General features: G+C 45.6%; 1 protein-coding gene across 1 annotated transcript in view; it reads left to right on the top strand.

Moving 5' to 3' along the window:
• Positions 1–20,165, top strand: part of ehbp1 (EH domain binding protein 1) — a 126,658-nt gene that overhangs the window by 77,009 nt on the left and 29,484 nt on the right. Inside the window, exons 15-19 of the mRNA XM_079229598.1 lie at positions 3,665–3,803; positions 8,043–8,203; positions 12,292–12,430; positions 13,165–13,265; positions 15,724–15,847. Of these exons, the coding sequence (XP_079085724.1) occupies positions 3,665–3,803; positions 8,043–8,203; positions 12,292–12,430; positions 13,165–13,265; positions 15,724–15,847 (664 nt within the window). The remainder of the gene's footprint in view (positions 1–3,664; positions 3,804–8,042; positions 8,204–12,291; positions 12,431–13,164; positions 13,266–15,723; positions 15,848–20,165) is intronic.

The following is a 20,165-nucleotide window of genomic DNA, read 5'->3' as shown; positions in this document are numbered from 1 at the left end:
GCACAATTGTTCTTGCTGTGTCCATTTAAAAAGGAGAAGTCTCTTCCCTCTCTGGAGTCTGTGTTCTTGAAGCAGAGCTTCCCACCGACCACCAGCTGACACGCTTTCTCTGCTCCTGGCTTTGATCATGCAACGATGCGGCTGGTTGGGTTTTGTGCGTTCTGCTTCTGTTTTTGTCCAAAGCTGTGTCCCCGTGGCTTTTACATCCACTGGTTGTTCGTGGTCTGTGCTGCCAAATACAAGGGCCGCGTGTGTTTACGTTTCCTGTCGCATAGAAAACCCGACGCCACTTCCCAGGCCGGACGTGGCGAAGCGTGGTTATCGCCACCAGGTGGCATTTCATCACCGATCGGGCAACAGGTCTCTCTCATAGACCTACAAAGTTCTGAGATATCGTGTTTACTGCAGAACAAAGAGATGTGATTGGGACGTCAATGGTGGTACCGGTCGGTGGACTTTTGAACTAGCTGACATGTGAGGAAGAAAAGCCCCACGGGGATGCCGTCTCTGCATTGTGTCCAACTTAGCTGTCGGAGCTTCTTTTGTTCCAGCTCAAGTTGTCCGATAGTTGAATCCTTTGTGACACATCTACAAAGGACACGTATTCCAGGTTTCAGCATCCACACATGCACACCAGTGTGCTCAGCCACAGAGAGATTTGATCCCAGATCATGTCTGACATTGTTCTTAACACAACAACACAAAAAGCCTCTCCCCTCGTGTCTCCTTCCAAACACATTCTCATGTTTTCTAATCAGCGGCTCTATAGCTGACCGAGCTGGGCGCTAGTCGGATGCTTTTTTTTTTTTTTATATAGCGCTAATCCTAGCCTCTGGATAGGCAAAGTCAATTTCCCATTTCCTGTACCCAAAATGGCCGACAACAATAATGCAGTTGGATATTTTGGAGTGTGTTAGGGCCTGAGCCGTGTGTGTTTTTATGTATATACATACACACAACACAACACACTGGCACACTTAAATTGGTGGTTGTATCCATATCTGTAAAGGCCAGATTGGATATCAGAACTAGTCCAAAGCCAGAAGGCAATCGGTGACATTACTGGTTATCATATTGCATTTATAAAAGCAGGGAGGCACCTGCATAGAAAACGTAGTAAGACAGAAAGAAGTTAGGATGGAAAGAAAGAAACAACACATGACGTGCAAAGAGGGAAAGACTGAGTTCATGTTTTATGCCTTTAAAGAATTGCCTCAAATTCCCTCACCTATTTTAGTTTCACACTGACCTTGCAGACCCGACTGAAACCCTCCACCACTAATCATCCCCACTAGTTTCTACTTCATTCTTCATATTCCAGACGGTTCTTTCCAGCATGTTTCTGGTCCTGAACCACTTCCTGTCCTCTGGCTCGTTTCCCTCCACTTTAAAACGTGTGACGGTCGAGATCCTGCTGGAGAAACTCTTTGCTGAGCCGCTTCTACCAATCTTTGAGCTTCCATTTAGATTTTAGAGGAAATAGTTTATTGACCGTATATTATTTTATGAGGAGAAACAGTGTAACAAGGAGATCCCGTTGTATGGTGTCCCACAGGGCTCAATCACAGGTCCTCTATTGTTTCATGTCCCCAGGTCACATAAATGTAAACACATATTTAATTCCCACCGCTCCACTGATGATGATTTGCTATATTATTGGTTAAAACTGACGATATATCGATCTATAAAGCCAGGAAGAGGAGCCGAGAACTGCACTAGTATTTATAAAATCCTCATATTTTTATTGGATGTTAGTGTTAATGTGAACGGGCTTACAGGTAATCTAGAGGTGATTTCTGACCAACAAAGAAAGTTTAAGGAAAGCCAACTCTTATTTTGCTTTCAAATAATAATTCCCTTCTTTTGTTGCCTGGATTTGTGCTGAGTGACTGCAGGGGAAGAAGTTTTGTTCCGCTTTGACACCCAATACTTTTCTACAAGCAGCATAAACTCGATCCTCTCCTCGCTCTTTATCTCTCTCTCCGTCTCCCCCTCTCTCTCCGTCTTTATCAGTCTCTCTCTAAGGTGTGTTCCCTTCTCCCTGTGGGCATCCCCTTGGGCTCACACACACACACACACACACGCACACACACACGCACACAAACACAGAGTGCATTAGGGTTGCTGTCATTTACAATACAGCCCCCATTGTCCCGGCCCAACAATGGCTACAAACAAACAATTGACATGGAAATGGAGAGATGTAGCTCATTAGCGGGCGCTGCTTGTTTTGTTAATGGGTAAATGGGCGGCTTCAATGGGCCAGCCCATAAACCCCGGCCTCAATATGGAGAAGCCTGATTAACGGGAAGCCACAGGGAGGGAGGACGGCGACAGAGAAATGCAGCTTCACTCTCCCCTGGGTCGTGGTTGTGTATGTTTGGGAGAAGGGAGGTGTTTGTGTGTTTGTGTGTTTGTGCTCGGGTTTACGAGTGCAAGGTGGAGTTTGTGTGCCTCCTTAAATTGTGTTGTTTTTGGTCGCAAAGCCTTAAATCATCCAGAATGGACTTTTCTTCGGCGGCCATCAGAGCAGATTTTGTTGTTTTTAACCGTTTTTTGTGTCTGTAAATGTGTGTGTTTCAGCCTGGTTACCGTTTGTACTTGCAGCCTGTGCATGCAGTTAAGTGTCTGTCAGCTGACTGTGTGTGTGTGTGTGTGTGTGTGTGTGTGTGTGTGTGTGTGTGTGTGGCCTGTGCTATCAGTAGGATCAGATTGGATCGGCCTGAAAATGGCATTTCTGCCATTACTCTGATGGTGACGGCTCAATACTGTATGTCTAGTGCCAAGAGTGTGTGTGTGTGTGTGTGTGTGTGTGTGTGTCTGTTTGTGCGTGCCTATACACTCCGAACATCATAATGCACTAAGACGTGTACAACCATTTTGATAGCAAAACATGTTATTATGCATGTTGTAGTGTTGGTGCGTCTGTGAGCGTTTCATTGAGTGTAAATGAACCAGTAAAGTGTCCATTTTAAAGTAGTCTTAATTAAATAAAAACTGTATGTCTGTACTTCCAACAGAGTAATACAACTTCTTCCTTCATATTTAAACTCATCAAATGTATATCTTTGAATCAGGACCGTTGGTATTTGTAGGAAATATGTTATGTCAGCTTGTTGGATGAACATTTAATCAACATTTAGGTAAATGTAAGTATCAGGTCAGACTCTCTATTGACAGAAACCCAATATTAAAGGAATACTTGATCCAATAAAAGGACCATTTGTGTATCAGTTGCTCTCCCTGTGTTACCTTGAAAGCCTCCACGGAGAACAAAGAATCAAAACATAGAAGTCTTGATGAATTAAAGTAAATAGGGGTTATAGTTTTACCAAAAGTATTTCAAAACGTTTACAAACTCACACACAAATCGTGTTTCTTCGTTCACCACAGAGGCTTCTGAGAAAAATGCAAATTTTCCTCAAGAATGAAAGTTAACACTATGAGAGTAACTGATTTAGTCCAAATCATTCCTTTAGAGGACTCTCGAACAGAAAAGAGAACATTTCCTCTCAGAATATGGATTTAGTTGTTCGTGATTTCTTCTCCGTGTCGCCCAACGTTCACCTGAACATGCATGACCGTGCGCCTCCTGAACATGCGTGACCGTGCGCCTCCTGAACATGCGTGACCGTGCGCCTCCTTCTCTTCGTCGTGTCCGTAGGAGCGAGACGCAGAGCGGCGGCGGCAGCTGAGGGAGCGAGCCAGGCAGCTGATCGCCGAGGCTCGGTCCGGAGTCAAGATGGCGGACATGAGCACGCTGGACCCGTGCAGCAAGGGCAGCAGAGCTAGCCCTGCTGGAGGTCAGTACACACACGCACACGCACCAGCAAACGGACACACGTCAGCAAACGGACACACACTCTTACTTTCATCCTCATGAATATACTTCCTGAGTAGAAAGGCCTCATATTAACACATGTACTTGCTAACAATCATACATCTCGCTGATGCTCATTGACGACAAAAGAAAAAGTCACACCGGCATGCTGTTGACGCACACACACACACACACACACACACTTCGCCTACTCTCACATTTCCATTATGCTCTCTAAAGGGGTTCTGTCTAATCCTCGGAGAAAAACAAAAACGCCATTTCGCCGACGGCCGTGGGTCTGAAAATGCAGCGGCTTCGTATTCAGAGCAGCAATTTCCCCGGCGACTCCTCCCTCCTCCGCTTCGCCCAGTAATTGTTAATCAACACGACACATTGTGCGGCCAAATTATGCTTGAAAAATACCGAACGCTTCTAATAGTGGCTTGCAGGGGTAGCGATGTCCGCCGCCTGCACTTCCCACTGCTTTCCATTTCCCTGGAATTGGGGTTATTACGATAATGACCATTATTAGGGCGCGCTCATTTGTTTCCGATTCCTCCGCGTCGCTCAGGTAGATCGGCCTCGGCGCATGCAGATGAGACGAGTGAAGAAGGTGAAGAAGAGTGTGAGGGCAGAGTAGAGGAGCTGTGATCCAGGAGCGACGAGGCCTCAGCGTTGAGACTTCATTAACGATTATCTGATTCTCCTCAATCAATCAAACGCTATTTCCAAGATGGCGTCCTACACGAGCCGCGTTGCCGTAGCATCGCATTCGCTAAAAACGTCCTCAATAGTGAATTGACGTTTCTGCAGCGTCCGTTGTGACGGAGCAAACGTGTAGCGCACATTCTGCTGTTCCCGGAGACGCTCACAAGCAGCGGACGTCTCCGTCTGCAGTCATAAAGGCGCTGAAGCCTCGCTGAAACGAATGCCTGAAGACATCGAGCCGTTTTCTCTCGTCGATGGTTTGATGGACCAAGGAGACCTGTCTTGTTTCCAGTTTGCTGCTGCTTCTTCTTCTTCTTCTTCTTAACCCTTCTTCTCCTCCTCCTCCTTCTTTTTCTTAACCCTTCTTCTTCTTAGCCCTTCTTTATTTACTGGAGGGTTATATATATGCGTACGTATTACAGCAACAACTTCCGACCAAAAGTTCCAAATTGGATGCAAACACAGCAAAAAAAAAAATCTCACTTTACTATGATTAAAATAAATAACCACAGAAAAGCATAAAATACTCACGATCCAAAAACTGGAACCAGAGGATGTTAACTCAAAACATTATCATTAAAATAGCCGTTTAATAACTTCCCTATCGATCAGCTAATTGATAAATGACACATCAACAGATGGAGAGAAGAAGGGAAGTCAGAAGAAAGGTGACGAGTTCCTCAGAGGAATCAAACCACCAGAAGAGGGACAGCAGCACTTGATTTATTTGCTCTTTCAGCTTTTCTGAATCTGACTAATTGTTGATCTCATTAAAAATGGAGTTGAAGGAAAGAAACGGAACAAGAGAGAAGGAGGAGGAGGAGGAGGAGGAGAGAGAAATGCTGTTGGCTGTGATACACAAGGCCTGCCGAGCAGAACGGCTAATCCCAGCCCCCTCCCTCCCTCCCTCCCTCCCCTCAACAGCATTCACGGCCCTGTTAATGTGAGCGCACCCGGCCGCCCCCTCCAAGTGTCTGCCCGCGAAGAAACTTTCCAAACTCCATCACCGTGGTCTCTCCATTAATTAGACCCCAGCCACGCAGGAGGAACGGCGCTCTGCGAGCACGCTTCACATCGCAGCTAGCAAATTATAAAAGGGGAAAAAAACACACCAAACAGGAAATGCTGTTATTTTGATTCCCCCTCTCTCCTTCTCTTTGTCCTCGGCCTCTCTCTCCCCACCAAGTAGTAAATAGCAGAGGGAGCTCGCCGCGTCAGCCGCTGTTTCCTGATTGTTCTGCTTTAATCCGCGGTGCAGCGAGATCTGCTCAGGTCTCCATTTGAGTTTCTTCTTGCATGTTTTTTCTTTTCTTTTTTGTTCCTAATGTGGAGACACTGTTGTTTCTACCGAGCCCCTCAGGAGACTTAATGGAATATGTGCTTTCATGTTTTTGTGTGGTTTTGTTTCTTTTATCCCGAAACCCCCCCGCCCCCTCCCAAAAAAAAGGCAGGCAACAGATCTTTGAATGAGAAGAGAATTAAACAAAAAGTCTCGCTTTCACTTTGTGTGTTCGTGCCGCGATGCACACGAACCCTTTGATTGACAGACGGACACAATCCTGTGTATGATGTATTAGATGTAGACACTTGAATGCAACGCTCTATTTCTAATTAGCTCACTAAATATTAAGGCGATGATCTATTAGCGATTATACGTGTAATTCAAGGATTACCGACGCGGGTCACTTCCTCCCACATGATTACCGTTAACACGAACTAACCAAGCTTTTCTTTCTGCTCTCCTTTAACACCCTTTTACTTCTACTCTTTCCTTCCTTGTCTCCTTTTCTCCTCGTGCTTCCTCCCCTCCGCACCCGCAGATGTTTGGAGCGCTCATCACGAGGATGGTGGTGAACGGGGTGAGGAAGAGGAAGAGGGCAGGTCTGAGGATGAGCCGCTAAGCGGCGGCGGCGGTGATGATGACACCGTTGCTGCCACGTCTGCTTCTGCGCTGGTTACTAACCCGCTGCCTCCAGAGGCCCCGCCTCCAGCCAGCTGCAGCCTCCACGCGGCCCTGGAGCTTACTAACCCCACCTCTGAGCTAACGCCTCTGGGTAAAATCACAGGCTGTGTGGCGCTGCATGCTTCACTGTCACTAACGCAGCTACCTTCCTTTCTTTCGTGCATTTCCTACAATATCCAGAGGTCCAATCTGTCTCTGTACAAACCCTGTACATGAAGAAGTCAAGTATTAAATACATTGTGAAGAAACAAAGGTAGAACAGTTTGATTCGGCTGCAACATATTTACTCAAATGAAGATTCTTCCTGTTTCCAAAGCGGTAAAAAGTCTTTGTATGACTTGTAAATACTGCTTTCATCAGTGAACCGTTCTCTCTGGTCACAAGTTACAAAGATCCTATGACTTGTCGTCTATTCAGAGCCCTGCAGCCTCATTGTTGCGTCACACAGGAGGAACTAACTCACAGCGCCGTTGCCGTTTTTGTTTTGTTTTTACCATTTGTCCTTTCATCGGAAACTTTTTAAAGTAGTAATTAACAAACTGTGGAAAGCGCTCCCTCCTCCCCTAAATAAAAAGATATCTTCAGGAAAGCATTTGCTCAAATCTTCAGAGGTAAACTAATTACTTTGTTTTGTGTTTTAATTTATTTTATTTGCTTTCCTCAGTTTTACTGCCGATGAGCGATAGGTGAGAGTACAGTGACGGCCCGCAAGAAACAAACATGAAGACATGCCTCCTCCAGCTTTGAAGTGCAGTATCTCTGCACCTTTTGTTTTTTGGGGGGTTGTTTCTCTTTTTTTCTTCTTTGTTGGTGGTTAATTTCTGTGTCTTCTTGAAAGAAATGGATGGAGGTGATTGTAACACTAAAGTAGCTTCATCCTGCAAACGCTCCGCTTTTCATTCACCCGCCTGCTCCTGGAAACCCCTCACGTGTGTGTGTGTGTGTGTGTGTGTGTGTGTGTGTGCGTGTGACAAAGTTCAAGAGTGTGTGTGTGTGTGTGTGTGTGTGTGTGTGTCATGGAGGGAGGTGACACATGAAACGGTTGCCCTCCTGTTCTTTCATCTCCTTCAGTGCAGTGGTCTGGCCTGGCAGGGGAGCTGTGGTTACCGGTCCCTGCAAAATAAAGCTGTACGCAGCTACTGGAAAGGGGGAGGGAGGGAGGGAAAGAATGGGGAGCAAACAAATTAGGGATGGATGGAGGGAGGAGGAGAGAGTTGGCAAGTAAATTGCAGTTTATAGTTTTGATGAAAATGAACGTGAAAGCTGCTGAAAAGGAGAAGATCATCAATATTACGGCTCCTGAAAGTTTATTTATTTAGCTTTTAGGCCAAAAACAACAACAAAGTTGGTAATAATTCAAATGCAAGATGATATTTTAGTAATTTGGAGCCTGGCTTTCTGTAAATGTTTGCAAATTAGCACATATTTAGTAATATTATGCCTCATTTACATGTTTAAACACATTTCAGAAAACACAGCGTACTGTATATCCCTCCACAGGGGGGGTGTGTGTGTGTGTGCGCGCAAACTAAGTCCTCTTTCTCTCTCCAGGTACAAACAGTAAGCATGTGGATCTGAAGCTGAAGAAGCAGGTGGACCTCGGCCCGAGAGGAGTCTCCTCCCCTTCGTCCCCGTCCTCCACCTCCTCCTCTTCCTCCTCCACACCCACCGCCTCCTCCACCTCCCCGGTCGGCCCTGCAGAAGGACTGGAGGTACACACATACTCGCCCACTGGGTATCTTTATTTTCTGTCTGTCTCCCCGCCTCTCTCTTCCTTTCATCCCCTCCTCCTCCTCCTCCTCTCCACACCATCAAAGGGTCAGTCCAATCAATCCGGTCCGATTGACCCGGTTGTCGGCCGTCTGACCTCGTGTCCATATGAGTCTGTCTAAACCCACGACACACACACTGTCACCATAATGCTCTACATAACACGTAGCAGTCCTCTTCTATTGACTACGACCTTTTCACACTGTGTGTGTGTGTGTGTGTGTGTGTGTGTGTGTGTGTGTGTGTGTCGGTAGGTGGAGAAGGCTGCATGTGTCTGTCTTCTGATGTGAATATTGAGTCAACAGCAAGTAGTCGGCCAGTCTTAACATCTGTTTAATTGATTTTGAATGTCAAGTGGAATAAGGTGTGTGTGTGTGTGTGTGTCCGTCCGTACAAGTGAAACCCTCTGTGCTTATGGCGACACAGGGTGTCTTTGATCATCGATTCACATAAACACCCTCTTGTGTTCAAAGCCTAAAAGGCTTAGTCCTTTATGGCCAATGGACTGTGTGTGTGTGTGTGTGTGTGTGTGTGTGTGTGTGTGTGACCCGCACAGAAGGAGCCATCACCTTTTGGTTGACACCCATCAGAACACCTAACCCCTAAAAAGTGCGTGCGTTCGGTGTCTCGTTCTGCCCTGTGAACTCCTCCAGAGGTCGAGGCTCCATCGGCGTCAGAGTACGAATGTGTGAACGTTAGTTATTACGTAATCTAATCAGCCAATCGTCTTTGTGAAGACATTATTCGTCTCATATGGCACTCGGCTTCAGAGGCGTCACAGCGTTAAATGTTGGTTATGAGTCATGAGTTCATAAAAACATGCCAGCGTTGATAAAAAGTCGTTTTAACCTCGGAGGCATTAAGAGTGTGGAACCGGTTCTCACCTGGAACCCATCGGTTCCATCCCAGTTACATGCAATATTTAGCCATTGTTTGTTGGGATCATTTAGTGTGTGTGTGTGTGTGTGTGTGTGTGTGTGTGTGTGTGTGTGTGTGTGTGTGTGTCTATTTTATATATATATATGCATGTGTATGACTTCGTCTGTCCTTTCGAAAAAATAAACTTGTCCCCAGATGATTGGGCTTCCCAAAAGTCCTTCAGGCGGGTGGAACGACCTGCAGGAACGACACACACTCACTCACACACACACACACACACACACACACACTCATTAGTGATTGTGTGTATGCGCAGCCTCGGTAGCGCACGATAAGGGCATGCGGCGCTCAGCAGACTGCGACGTTAGTCACGCAGCCCCCTGCATGCACATTCAGCCTCTCACACCAAAAGCACTGAATCACCACGGCGATGATGGCAGAGATAAGAGATAAAGAGGGAGGGAGGGACCCCCAATATCTGCTTGTCCCAGAGTGTAGAAGGGAGACAGAGGAGTAGCCAAGTGGGCAGGTGCTCTGTGTGTGTGTGTGTGTGTGTGTGTGTGTGTGTGTGTGTGTGTGTGTGTCTCTGTGTGTGTGTGTGTGTGTGTCTCTGTGTGTGCTAACTTCTGGTTGTCGTCCAGCGAACACGTCGTAGTCACAGCAGTAAACAATAAGTCATAATTGGGGAGGCGGCCTCGGGGTCCTAATCGGGCCTCCAGGGATCTGCTCTTCCCTGTAGATGTTGCAGCGGTTTGCAGTTTTTCTCCACTCGACACACTAAAAATGTATGAAAAAAAACTAAAATCCTCCTCCTGGAAATATGACAAGGACAACAACATTAATCCAATAAGTCCTTTGACATCCAATTATCAGTGTTTGTTGCTGTTCTCCTGCAAACAAACGTGAACTATTCATGAAACCCGTCACTTTGCTGGCCTTCTGTCCCTTTGATCTGGAGCTCTGACTCAACCCATGAGCACCAACAGAATGTTTTATCCTCTATCACTAACGTCCCAGGAACATGTGCACCAAAGAACAAGTTCACAGCTCCATTATTTATATTTGTAATCATGTTTTATTGACGATTCTCAGCATTTTCACCCAATTTTGAGCCTTTTTTTAGGGTCCCCCATGATACCTGTTTTTGATTTTATGAGAAGTTCTGTAGGTACAATAAAAGAAGAGTACTTCAAAATATATTTCATCAGGTACATTATATTGGGGAAAATATACCCAACGTTAGTGATGGTGTTCTCGGGTAACTTTGGTGTTTTCCAACATTTTTAACCGTTTTTTGTGTGGACAAAAAACATTATTGAAGTGGGTCCAGTGTTGAGGGAGAGCGCTGGCGCCGCTAGACGGGCTGCAATGTAATCGTATCGGTTTTATTGTCAACCAAGCATCGTTACTGTACGTCCACTAAAAGGAGTTGTTGTTGTTGTTGTTGCCTCTGAGGGGCTCAGATTGTTATTGGAACTATCTGACAACATTATGGAAAGAACCCCACGGAGAAATAAAACACTTAGTCCTCACCTTCGCTCGGAGAAGTCTGGTTCTGATCCACGTTGTCAAAATCCTCTTAATTATTCTTCCGTGACACGGATAGCAAACGCCTTCTGGCAGCAGGTCACGTGACACACAGGTTTTTATTTCTTTTTTTAATTTCCATAAAGTTGTCAGACACTTATAATAACAATCAGCGGCAGCAATGAGCTGGTTTCACAGGACGATGTGTGACTCCTTCAAATGGGCAAGTTGCATCTTTAGTGTGTGTGTGTGTGTGTGTGTGTGTGTGTGTGTGTGTGTGTGTGTGTGTGTGTGTGTGTGTGTGTGTGTGTGTGTGTGTGTGTGTGATTTTACACTTTGAGGAAAGGAAGTAAAAGGCTCGTCTCTTTTCCCACAATCAGTCATTTGAATCTTCCGCTCCGCTCTCACGTGCACGCTCTCACGTGCACGCTCTCCCTCACCCGAGCTGTGGCTTTAAAATGTTTAATTGGGCATTTTGCTGTGTGTGTGTAGCCCTTCATGAATAAATGTCCCTGGATCCTGACTTGACGGGAGGTTTTAAAGGGACTAGCAGACTAAACAAAGTGGGAGCGGACTAATTGCTGACTTTGTTTTTGAAAGTCAATAATCTGAAGCTACTAACAACTCCCCGCCCTCTTCGTCTCTATTAGTCTTCCTCGCTCCGCCGTCTCCACCGCCTCCCTCCGTCTCAAGCAGTGGAACACGTTCGCCCTAATTGTCGACTTTATTACACGTTTCGCCGTCTTATTAGCGGCGCCGCCGCGTCAATTTTAGCCTCGGAGTCGGTTTCTTTTCCACTCGGCTTGGCCCCCGGTAATAAAGCATTTCCGCACGCAGTTTTTGATAGCGAGCGTGCAGCTTTTTAACACATGTTCACTTTGAAAACAATAGCGTTTCCTTTTTTCTTTCCCCTTTTTTTTGCATAATCTGAATATATTTTCTGGCTCGGGGTTTTGTTGAAAGTCAAGTTAATTGCCTGCTTTTTGTCTCTCTCATGAGTGAGGGAGAGAGCGAGAGAGAGTATCTCATGGCCTGTCAGGAAGTGTGTGTTTGCATATGCACTAATGTGCGTGTGCATGTTCCCAATAATCACAGAGCTGCTGTGAAATCCTGAACCGGCTGCCTAATAAAAGCCTGAGAGCAGATCTAAGTGGCTGGTAGAGGCTGACAGAATAATAGACGAGGCAGCGGACTAATCGCTGGCATTGTTTTTTTAAATCATTAGTAATTGGAAGTTTAACCAACTCCTTCCTTAGTGTGTTCACTGTTTATCTTTTTACTGCAGCCGTTGTTTGGAGTGGATCTCTCCGTGTGTGTGTGTGTGTGTGTGTGTGTGTGTGTGTGTGTGTGTGTGTGTGTGTGTGTGTGTGTGTGTGTGTGTGTGTGTGTGTGTGCACTTGTTGAAGCCATGCTTTCATCAACATCTCTGGGTTTGACATGTTGCACATGCAAAATGTTTCCTCTCTTACTTTGAACTGTGCAACTTTTTGCATAATTATTTCCATCCTCTTATTTGTTTAAAGATGTTGGAGCGACACCATAAATACTGTCTACTCAACTCCAATATAATTACCAGTAGCTACTGTTGACGGCACTCTCCTGATGTTTTCGATCGTTTCCTCAGAACAACGCTGAGGATCTGCGGGCCGAGCGTCTGCGCCGGGCGACGGAGAGGCTGCGCAGCCCGGTGGTCTTCAACAAGGACTCTGCAGTCAGGAAGACTCAGCTGAAGTCCTTCAGCCAGTATGTGGAGAGCAGACCAGGTGAGGGAACCACACACACACACACACACACACAGTGTTTACCCAGGGAGGTGTGTGTGCACAGAGCAGCCAACTGGCACTTTGAGGGTCAGAGGATCAACAACGATGGCTGTCCTTTACTTTCCTCGCTTATATTAAATCATCAAGTGAGTCAAAGGGAAACGTCCTCAGCTCTTAAGGAGAGTTTATTTAAACAGCAAAAGGTCATTCAAAGCACTTTATATCGGAAAATATAACAATAAAAGCTCCAGTGCCCTGTAATCGTTGTTTGATTTAATTAAAGGTGACGGGAGAGTTTCAAAAACTGAACGCTAATTCTTCAAGTTTAGTTTTGAATCTGCTTCATGAAGTCGCAGAAGATCAGAAACAAACCTGTCGGTGCTTTATTAAAAACCTTTTGACGGACAGGAAGCCGGCCATTAGCACACTATTGAGAAGTTGCATCTGTAATGTGGAGTCACCGTGAATATTAGTGGTGATTGATTGAGGATCGGATGTCAACGCTATGAATAAAACATAAATAAATAGAAAATATACTCAGAATCGGGTTCATTGACAATTTTGTCTCGGTGACGAGACAATCAGTCGAGTCAGAAGACTTCGGAAGAAGTTTGTCCAAATCCTGCTGAGACTAAAGTCCATCACAGGGTGACGTTGTCATCAAGTCTAAATACGGCAATATGGCCGCCAACCACCTGCTTCATGTGCTCATCTTCTCCCCGCCTCCCACCCAGAGGTGAAGAGGCAGAAGTCTGTCCCCGAGGACCTGAGGCGGGCCGAGGAGGACCGGGGTTCACCGACGGACCTCGACATCCGCCGGCCGTTCGAAGAGGAGGTTCGTGGCTTTTCTCTCCTCCTCATCATCATCATCATCATCACACATCTCTTTTTGTTTAAATGTGTTCGGTGTCTACGTTTTCCTGCAGATTTTGTGTTTTTTATTTTATTTCTTCTTGATTTCCTGTCTCTCCTGTCTCGTTCTAGATGAGTCTATCACTGAGCTCTCTTCCTCTTCCTCCTCTTCCTCCTCTACTGTCCTCCGCTTCTTCTCCACAGAGACACCCAACTATTGATCGAACCGATTTTAATTATAACAATGGTAGATATCAGCTGCCATTTAGGGCTGTGTGTGTGTGTCTGCAAAGAGGTTGTGTGCCTACGTGTCCTTCAAGTGTGTACACACACACACACACACTCAGCCTGTGTTTGAGCTTGTGTGTACATAGTGTGTCCATAAGAATGCTATTATTTCAATGTGTGTGTGTGTGTGTGTGTGTGTGTGTGTGTGTGTGTGTGTGTGTGTGTGTGTGTGTGTGTGTGTGTGTGTGTGTGTGTGTGTGTGTGTGTGTGCCACTGGAGACCACAGGGTGAATCTCTGCTCGCAAGCAGCCCTCAACCCTCCACACACACACACACACACACACACACACACACACACACACACACACACACACACACACTCCCAGTGCCTGGGCCCCAGGGTTAATGGGTGTTCAACCTTTCCATTATCCCGATCAGCCAAGAATTACCTGCTGAATGATGTTTGCATTAATATAATATATATGGTAATTTCCCTGCTCTTAATTACGGCTGGGCCGAGCGCGGCAAGGGGAGTGGGCTGATCATGTGTAAAATTGATTTGCCAAGGAAAAATATGGTGATAGAGCGAGGAGGGAGGGGGGGGGGGGGGGGGCTGCTGGGAATCAACACATGCACAAATCACACGTGCACACACTCACACGCTGGGAAAAGTGCTGGCCTTAGGTGGAATGAAAAAATAAAACTTTCTCTCTCTCCTGCTCACTAGTTCCCATTAAGAAAAAAATGAAGTGCATCAGCAATAAAATGGAGATGCTTTTTCCGGATGCATCCTCAGTAGTGAATTTGAATAAACATTTTCCTCACTGAGGAGTTTCTCTGGAGAATAGCAAGCAGTCAGGAGACAGAGGTGGAAAGGGGTCAGAAACGGAGTGTGTGTGTGAGGTGTGTGTGTGGTTATGGAGTGATTGCTGAGTGTGTGTGTGTGAGAGAGAAGTTTAAAGAAAGACTTTTCTGAAATGGGTAAGGTTTATATTAACGGAGACGTCTAACCTGCCACACTGCAGGTTACTGTCTCTTTAAACATCCGGCGTCTCTGTGTGTAAATATTCAGAACAGGAAACTATTTTAAAAACTGAGGGTTGTACATATTTGATCTGAATTCATATTAAAATACTAAAGTGTGCAGGAACACTCTGTAAGTCACTGAACATTAGTGGTGATTGATTGAATAGAAAATATACTCAGAATCGGGTTCATTGGCAATTTTCTATTTTTTTGCATAACAATAAACGTAGTGAGAGAAAATAAAGACTGCAAAAGTCAAGAAACTTTGCATAAAAGCCAATGAAAATTATATTTTTTGTTATTTTATTGAAGAGAAGTTGTGCAGGAATGTATAACGATAACGGGAAACATACAGAGATTAATGCAGCACCTGTGGAGACTATCAGGGCTGATCATTCTTCATCCATCATCAGTGTGAACGGTGGCGTTCTTATGCAGCCGGTTCATTGTGGTCGCGTTTTAATCATCGGGGAGTCGACCACACGGCCACTACAAGCAATCATATCCATCAATACACACGAGCCTCGGCGCGGGTTAGGTGTGTTTCTACCTGGACGTCAGGAGGGAAAACCTGCTCAAAGGATCCAGACAGCTGTCGTCCTGGCAGACGTTTAACTGAAGCTTCTGGATTCAGACGTTCACAGGCGACCATAAGAGCGGGTTGATTAAGTTTCCTACTTCTTTCTTCCCAGTCCATGTTTAATCGGTTATTGATCTGAAGCCGTGGCTGATATTTATATGAGAATAAGTGTCGTGTTGCTCGTTTGTGAATGAAGATTGTCTTCAATGCGTCTTCTCTGACGAGGCGCTGAAGCTTTGCTGCTCATTCTGTCACAAAGTGGTTTGAAGACGAGAAAGAGGAATACAAAATAAAAAACAGCCGATGATTAACTGTTGCTGCTTTTTTAGTTTCGTCGTTTGTGAAAGTAACCGTCTTCCTCTGTAGTAATTATCTGTGTTTTGTTTGGATGATTCGTGAACACACACTTTCTTTCTCCTCCTCGGCTTCACAACTTCTCGTTTAATAATTTTTAGTTCCTCCTTTTTGTTTTCTGTCGCTGCTTTTACCTTTTTGCTTCATTCCTCTTCTGTACGGCATTTCTCTCTTCTGTCTCTGTTTAATGCTGTATCGCACGACTCTTCCTTTTCTCTCATAACCTCCCTCCCTCCCTCTCTCCGGTTGACAGAAGGCGTTCAAAGACACCAGTCAGTATGTGGTTGGGGAGCTGTCTGCGCTGGAGAGCGAGCAGAGGCACATCGACGCCCGAGCAGCTCGCGTGGAGAAGAGGCTGCGCTATCTCATGGACACAGGTACCCCAAGCCCAATTACACTGGAAAAACTGTTTTGGCAAATTGAGCGTACACACACACACACCCACACACACACACAGAAACTCCCACATGCATGTGGGAGTTTCTGTGTGTGCGCGAGAGAGAGAGAGAGAATCTTTGAAGCCCTCCCTCCCCTTTCAGTTGAATGTTGCCCGACGGAGCACTGGGTGGATATGAAAGGAGGGGAGGTGGGGAAGGGAGGGGGAGGGTGGGTGTGGAGGGAGGGAGAGTAGGAGTGTGTCTCGGGGATGGGGAGGAGAAGAAGGGAGACCTCTCTGGGCCGGGGTGATAAGGGAGCCCTTCATGGGGGAAACGATAACTGGGTGCGATAGCGGCGCCCCAGCCGAAAGTCTTCCGCTGCAGCCGCTTGGCAGCCGCGGCCGCAGCCAGCCAGCCGGCCGGCACACTATTGAGCGGCGCGCTCAGCCACGCTCGGCTACACACACCCGTGCACCCTCCTTCCCTCAGTACATATCTGGCCTTCATTGATATGCTGTATAAGGAAAGACGGGGGTGAGTTTATAAAAAAAAGAAAAAAGCACGAGGCAACACAACATGAGCACGGACACAGTTCACAAATCCACGACACACACACACACACGCGCAAAGCATACAAAGTGCAATCTGGTTTTTGGCGTACGGAGCCAGATTCTGAAGGTTTTTTTTATTTAAGATTTGGCCGGGGGTAAAGCCTTGTTAAGACATGAGACAGTGCGCCGAGCCAAAAGAGGGGCCTTGGCTCCGTTAAGTCCCCAACTGAAATTGGAGAATAGCGTCGCATTTGATCCTAAACCGTCCCGAGAATGCTGCTGAAGAAAGAGAAGAGGGGCAAAAAAAAAAACATGGTTCCAGTAAGTGTAAAATTCAGTGTAGCTACAGTCGCTGTAGTAATTTAGTAGCAGCTCTCATGCTTCCTCCCTGACATATCAGTCCCCACCTCGGTGGATTTAGCCCCTAAAATCCTTAAAAACGCAACACCGGAGGATGGAAAAGGAGGTAAACTGGGTTTCTCCTTCCTCGGCCCAGTTGGGTGCTGATATCTCCCCTTTCCGCTTGTTGTGTTCCTCTTCCAACGCCATTGTGTCAATCTGAAGGGCTGTTTACCTTCCTCTTCTTCTTCCTCTTCTTCATCTTCACCCACTGATAAACCAGCCGCCGGCCAACAAGACGCCAGGTTATTAATTTCCAAACACCTTCAGCCATAATGATTTCTATATATATATATATATATATATATATATATATATATATATATATCCTCCTGAAAAATATGATTCACGAGAAAAGGAAGAGGCTGACAAAATAATAAAAGGATATCAGGAGGAGACGTTCACCTTGGCTGTTTTTTCGCACCTTGTAGTGGGGAATGAAATGGAGAAAATGTGTCGCAGTGCCACACGCGTGTGCGGTGTGTGTGTGTGTGTGTGTGTGTCGTGTACCGTAGCACTGGAGCAGTCGGTGCTGCACATGAATGAAACATGAACATTTGGTGAGACATCCGTCATTGTTTAAAGCTCGTTACAGAATCAAAACCCTTTTTCTTTTCTGTTTTTAAACCGGTGCCGGCTCCGTGTCGCAGCAAACGGAGAGAGAGAGAGAGAAAGTTTCCACCTCGCTCGCTTTCCCCCGAAAGTGCATTTCTGTTTCCATATCTCATTCTGCAGCACTTATCCCAGAGACTCATCCAATAGGTTATGGATTGTGCCTTTAGGCCGCGGTCTGGAGGCATCAGAGCGAGACGCCGCTGACAGGTGGTAACTGAAGTCACCTCTATCACCCCCGCAACCGAGGTCACCTTTCTATAGGCTGTCACAGATGATAGATATTATTTATTATAGTATTTTTTTTTTTTTTGCTCTTCTTATTTCTCTGGACCCAGAATGTGTGATTTTTTTCTTTATTTTTTTGAAGTTGTGGCTGATTGGCTGTAAGCAAAACATCCGGTATTGATCCATCGCATCTGACTCGTACCGGCCCTTTTTTCTGTTCTTTGGGGGAACGGATGAATTACCACCGGCTACCAGCAAGTCTTTTCTCTTTTATATAGTCTCCTTTGTTTTAATTAGATGTCCAAGAGTCTGGGTCAATTTAGGGACTTACAAAGTCACAGTGCAATTAAAGCCGTTTCACACGATGTTGCTTTCAGATCTTGATGAGCTCTTTTTACTTTGACGCCAATAAACGTCTCTTTAGTAGAATGTTGAATCATTTACAATTATTCACAAAGGTACAGGAAACGTTCTGGACTAAAGCTACGTCACCTCAGAAGGGAAGTGTTTGATTGCTGGCCTTTCTTGAGGAAAACTTGGACAGAAATAAAGTTTGAAACAAGGAGTTCAGATGAGGAAGAGGTCGGTAGTAAGGAAGTAGAGTAGCTACCATGTTGTTGTTTTTCACCATCACCATGTTGTTGTTTTTTTGCAACCAGAGAACAGGAAGTGACCTCACATGAACTGAGGAGGAGCGACGTAGAGATGCAGTATACGTCTCTACGTTGACCTTGGAGAGTCATTTATATAGACTTCTATACAACCAGAGGAGTCGCCCCCTGGCGGTCAGGAGAGAGAATGCAGCTTTAACACATGAAGCATAGACTTCTATACAACCAGAGGAGTCGCCCCCTGGTGGTCAGGAGAGAGAATGCAGCTTTAACACATGAAGCATAGACTTCTATACAACCAGAGGAGTCGCCCCCTGGTGGTCAGGAGAGAGAATGCAGCTTTAAGACATTTTAAAAGGAGCCGTTGTTTGACTAGAGGAGACATTGCGATTACATTTCTCTTTACTGTTTTGCTGACAGAAGGCTTGACGGTGAGATTATTTTGTGAGCATGATTCTGACCTTGTTATACGAGGCGTGTTAGCGCACAGCGCTACGTTAGCGCACAGCGCTACGAGGCCGCCGTGAGCAGACGGATAACCGCCTGATGTCCATCTCTCTGCTCCGCCAGCAGAAACCTGCAGGATCCACCTCTCTGCTTTGATGTCGCAGGCTTCTGCTTCGTCATCCTGCTTCTCCTCCCTCTCCCCTTCAGTGAAGTCATGCTACACATGCGCGTGTAATGAATCATCTCCGTTTTATTAGCGTATCCTGTTACTTTCTATTATTTTTTTTCTGTGCTTTCTATATTTCTCAAGCCTCTCTGCATCACTTTTTAATACATTCCTTTTTTTTTTTTATCCTTGTTAATCTCCATTTCTTTCCCCTCTCATCTCCTCTCCTCGCCTCCTCCCCCCTACTCTCCCCTGGTTTGGGCACAATGCAGCATTTTCTATTACGCCGCGGCCCTCCCCAGATGAATCCCAAGTAATTGGGGTGGTTAATTTATTTACTCAGAGGCAGTTCACAGCACATTAAATAATAGAGATAATTGAACAAGAATTGTCAAGTGTCTTCTGATATCAGACACATTACAGAAGGGAGTGTGCATAAAACTCCATTTCTATGCCCCCATTGTTTATGGTAATTAAGTACACAGATTTATTCCTTGGTTGCCTTCCAAGCTTATGGCAAGCGCCATTGTTGTCTTCTATTAATATGTAATCAGTAAATAGTTTAATTTTCTAATCTGCGGTTGGAGAATTCACTTTCTAACAACTCTTAATTACTGCTGGGCTCTAATGAGTCTCGCCGTGCCGACGCAGCCAGCCAATCAGAGGCCGGGCCCGGGTGGGGAGGGGAGGGGGGGGTGAATTCCTACGGTGCCCCCCCACCCGCCCCCCTCCTCCACTAATGAACTTGTTATTCTTGCACCACTGGGAGCACTGGGAGCGCTGTCCTTCACACGTGCAGCAGAGAACGTTCACCTCCCGCAACAGAGCACATATTTATTTTGGGTTTATTGATTGTGAGAGTATTAGAAGCTGTGAACTCCAGAAACACTCAAATATTATTACGCGTCTGTCTTTGCACACACAAGTCATTTCTCAGTCCCGTCTTTATCATTTTGGTGAAAGATGTGACGGACCACATTTCTACTCAAAAACGGAAATAAAAGATTTGGTTTTAGACATTTATTTACATGTTTCTACCATTGTATTAATATATTTCACTGCTTTTGGGAACCTAAGACCTTTTGTAAACCAATTTCCATCACCAAAACATTTCGTCCACGAGTAAAGTTATGTTTTCACAAGAGATATGAAGAATTTTTAAAAATCAAACTTCAATTTTTCAGCTTTAGAGCCATATTGTCACTTTACACTTGTGCCTTATGACAATTGTGCCTCATTATACAGAGAGCTGAGATGGTTCTGCAATTGTAGATGTAACATGTGTGTGTATCTGATATGCAAGT

This window comes from Taurulus bubalis (assembly GCF_910589615.1).
Source record: "Taurulus bubalis genome assembly, chromosome: 14".
NCBI lineage: Eukaryota > Metazoa > Chordata > Actinopteri > Perciformes > Cottidae > Taurulus > Taurulus bubalis.
The sequence above is the reverse complement of the archived record's forward strand: the minus strand, read 5'-3'. Positions and strand labels throughout refer to the sequence as shown.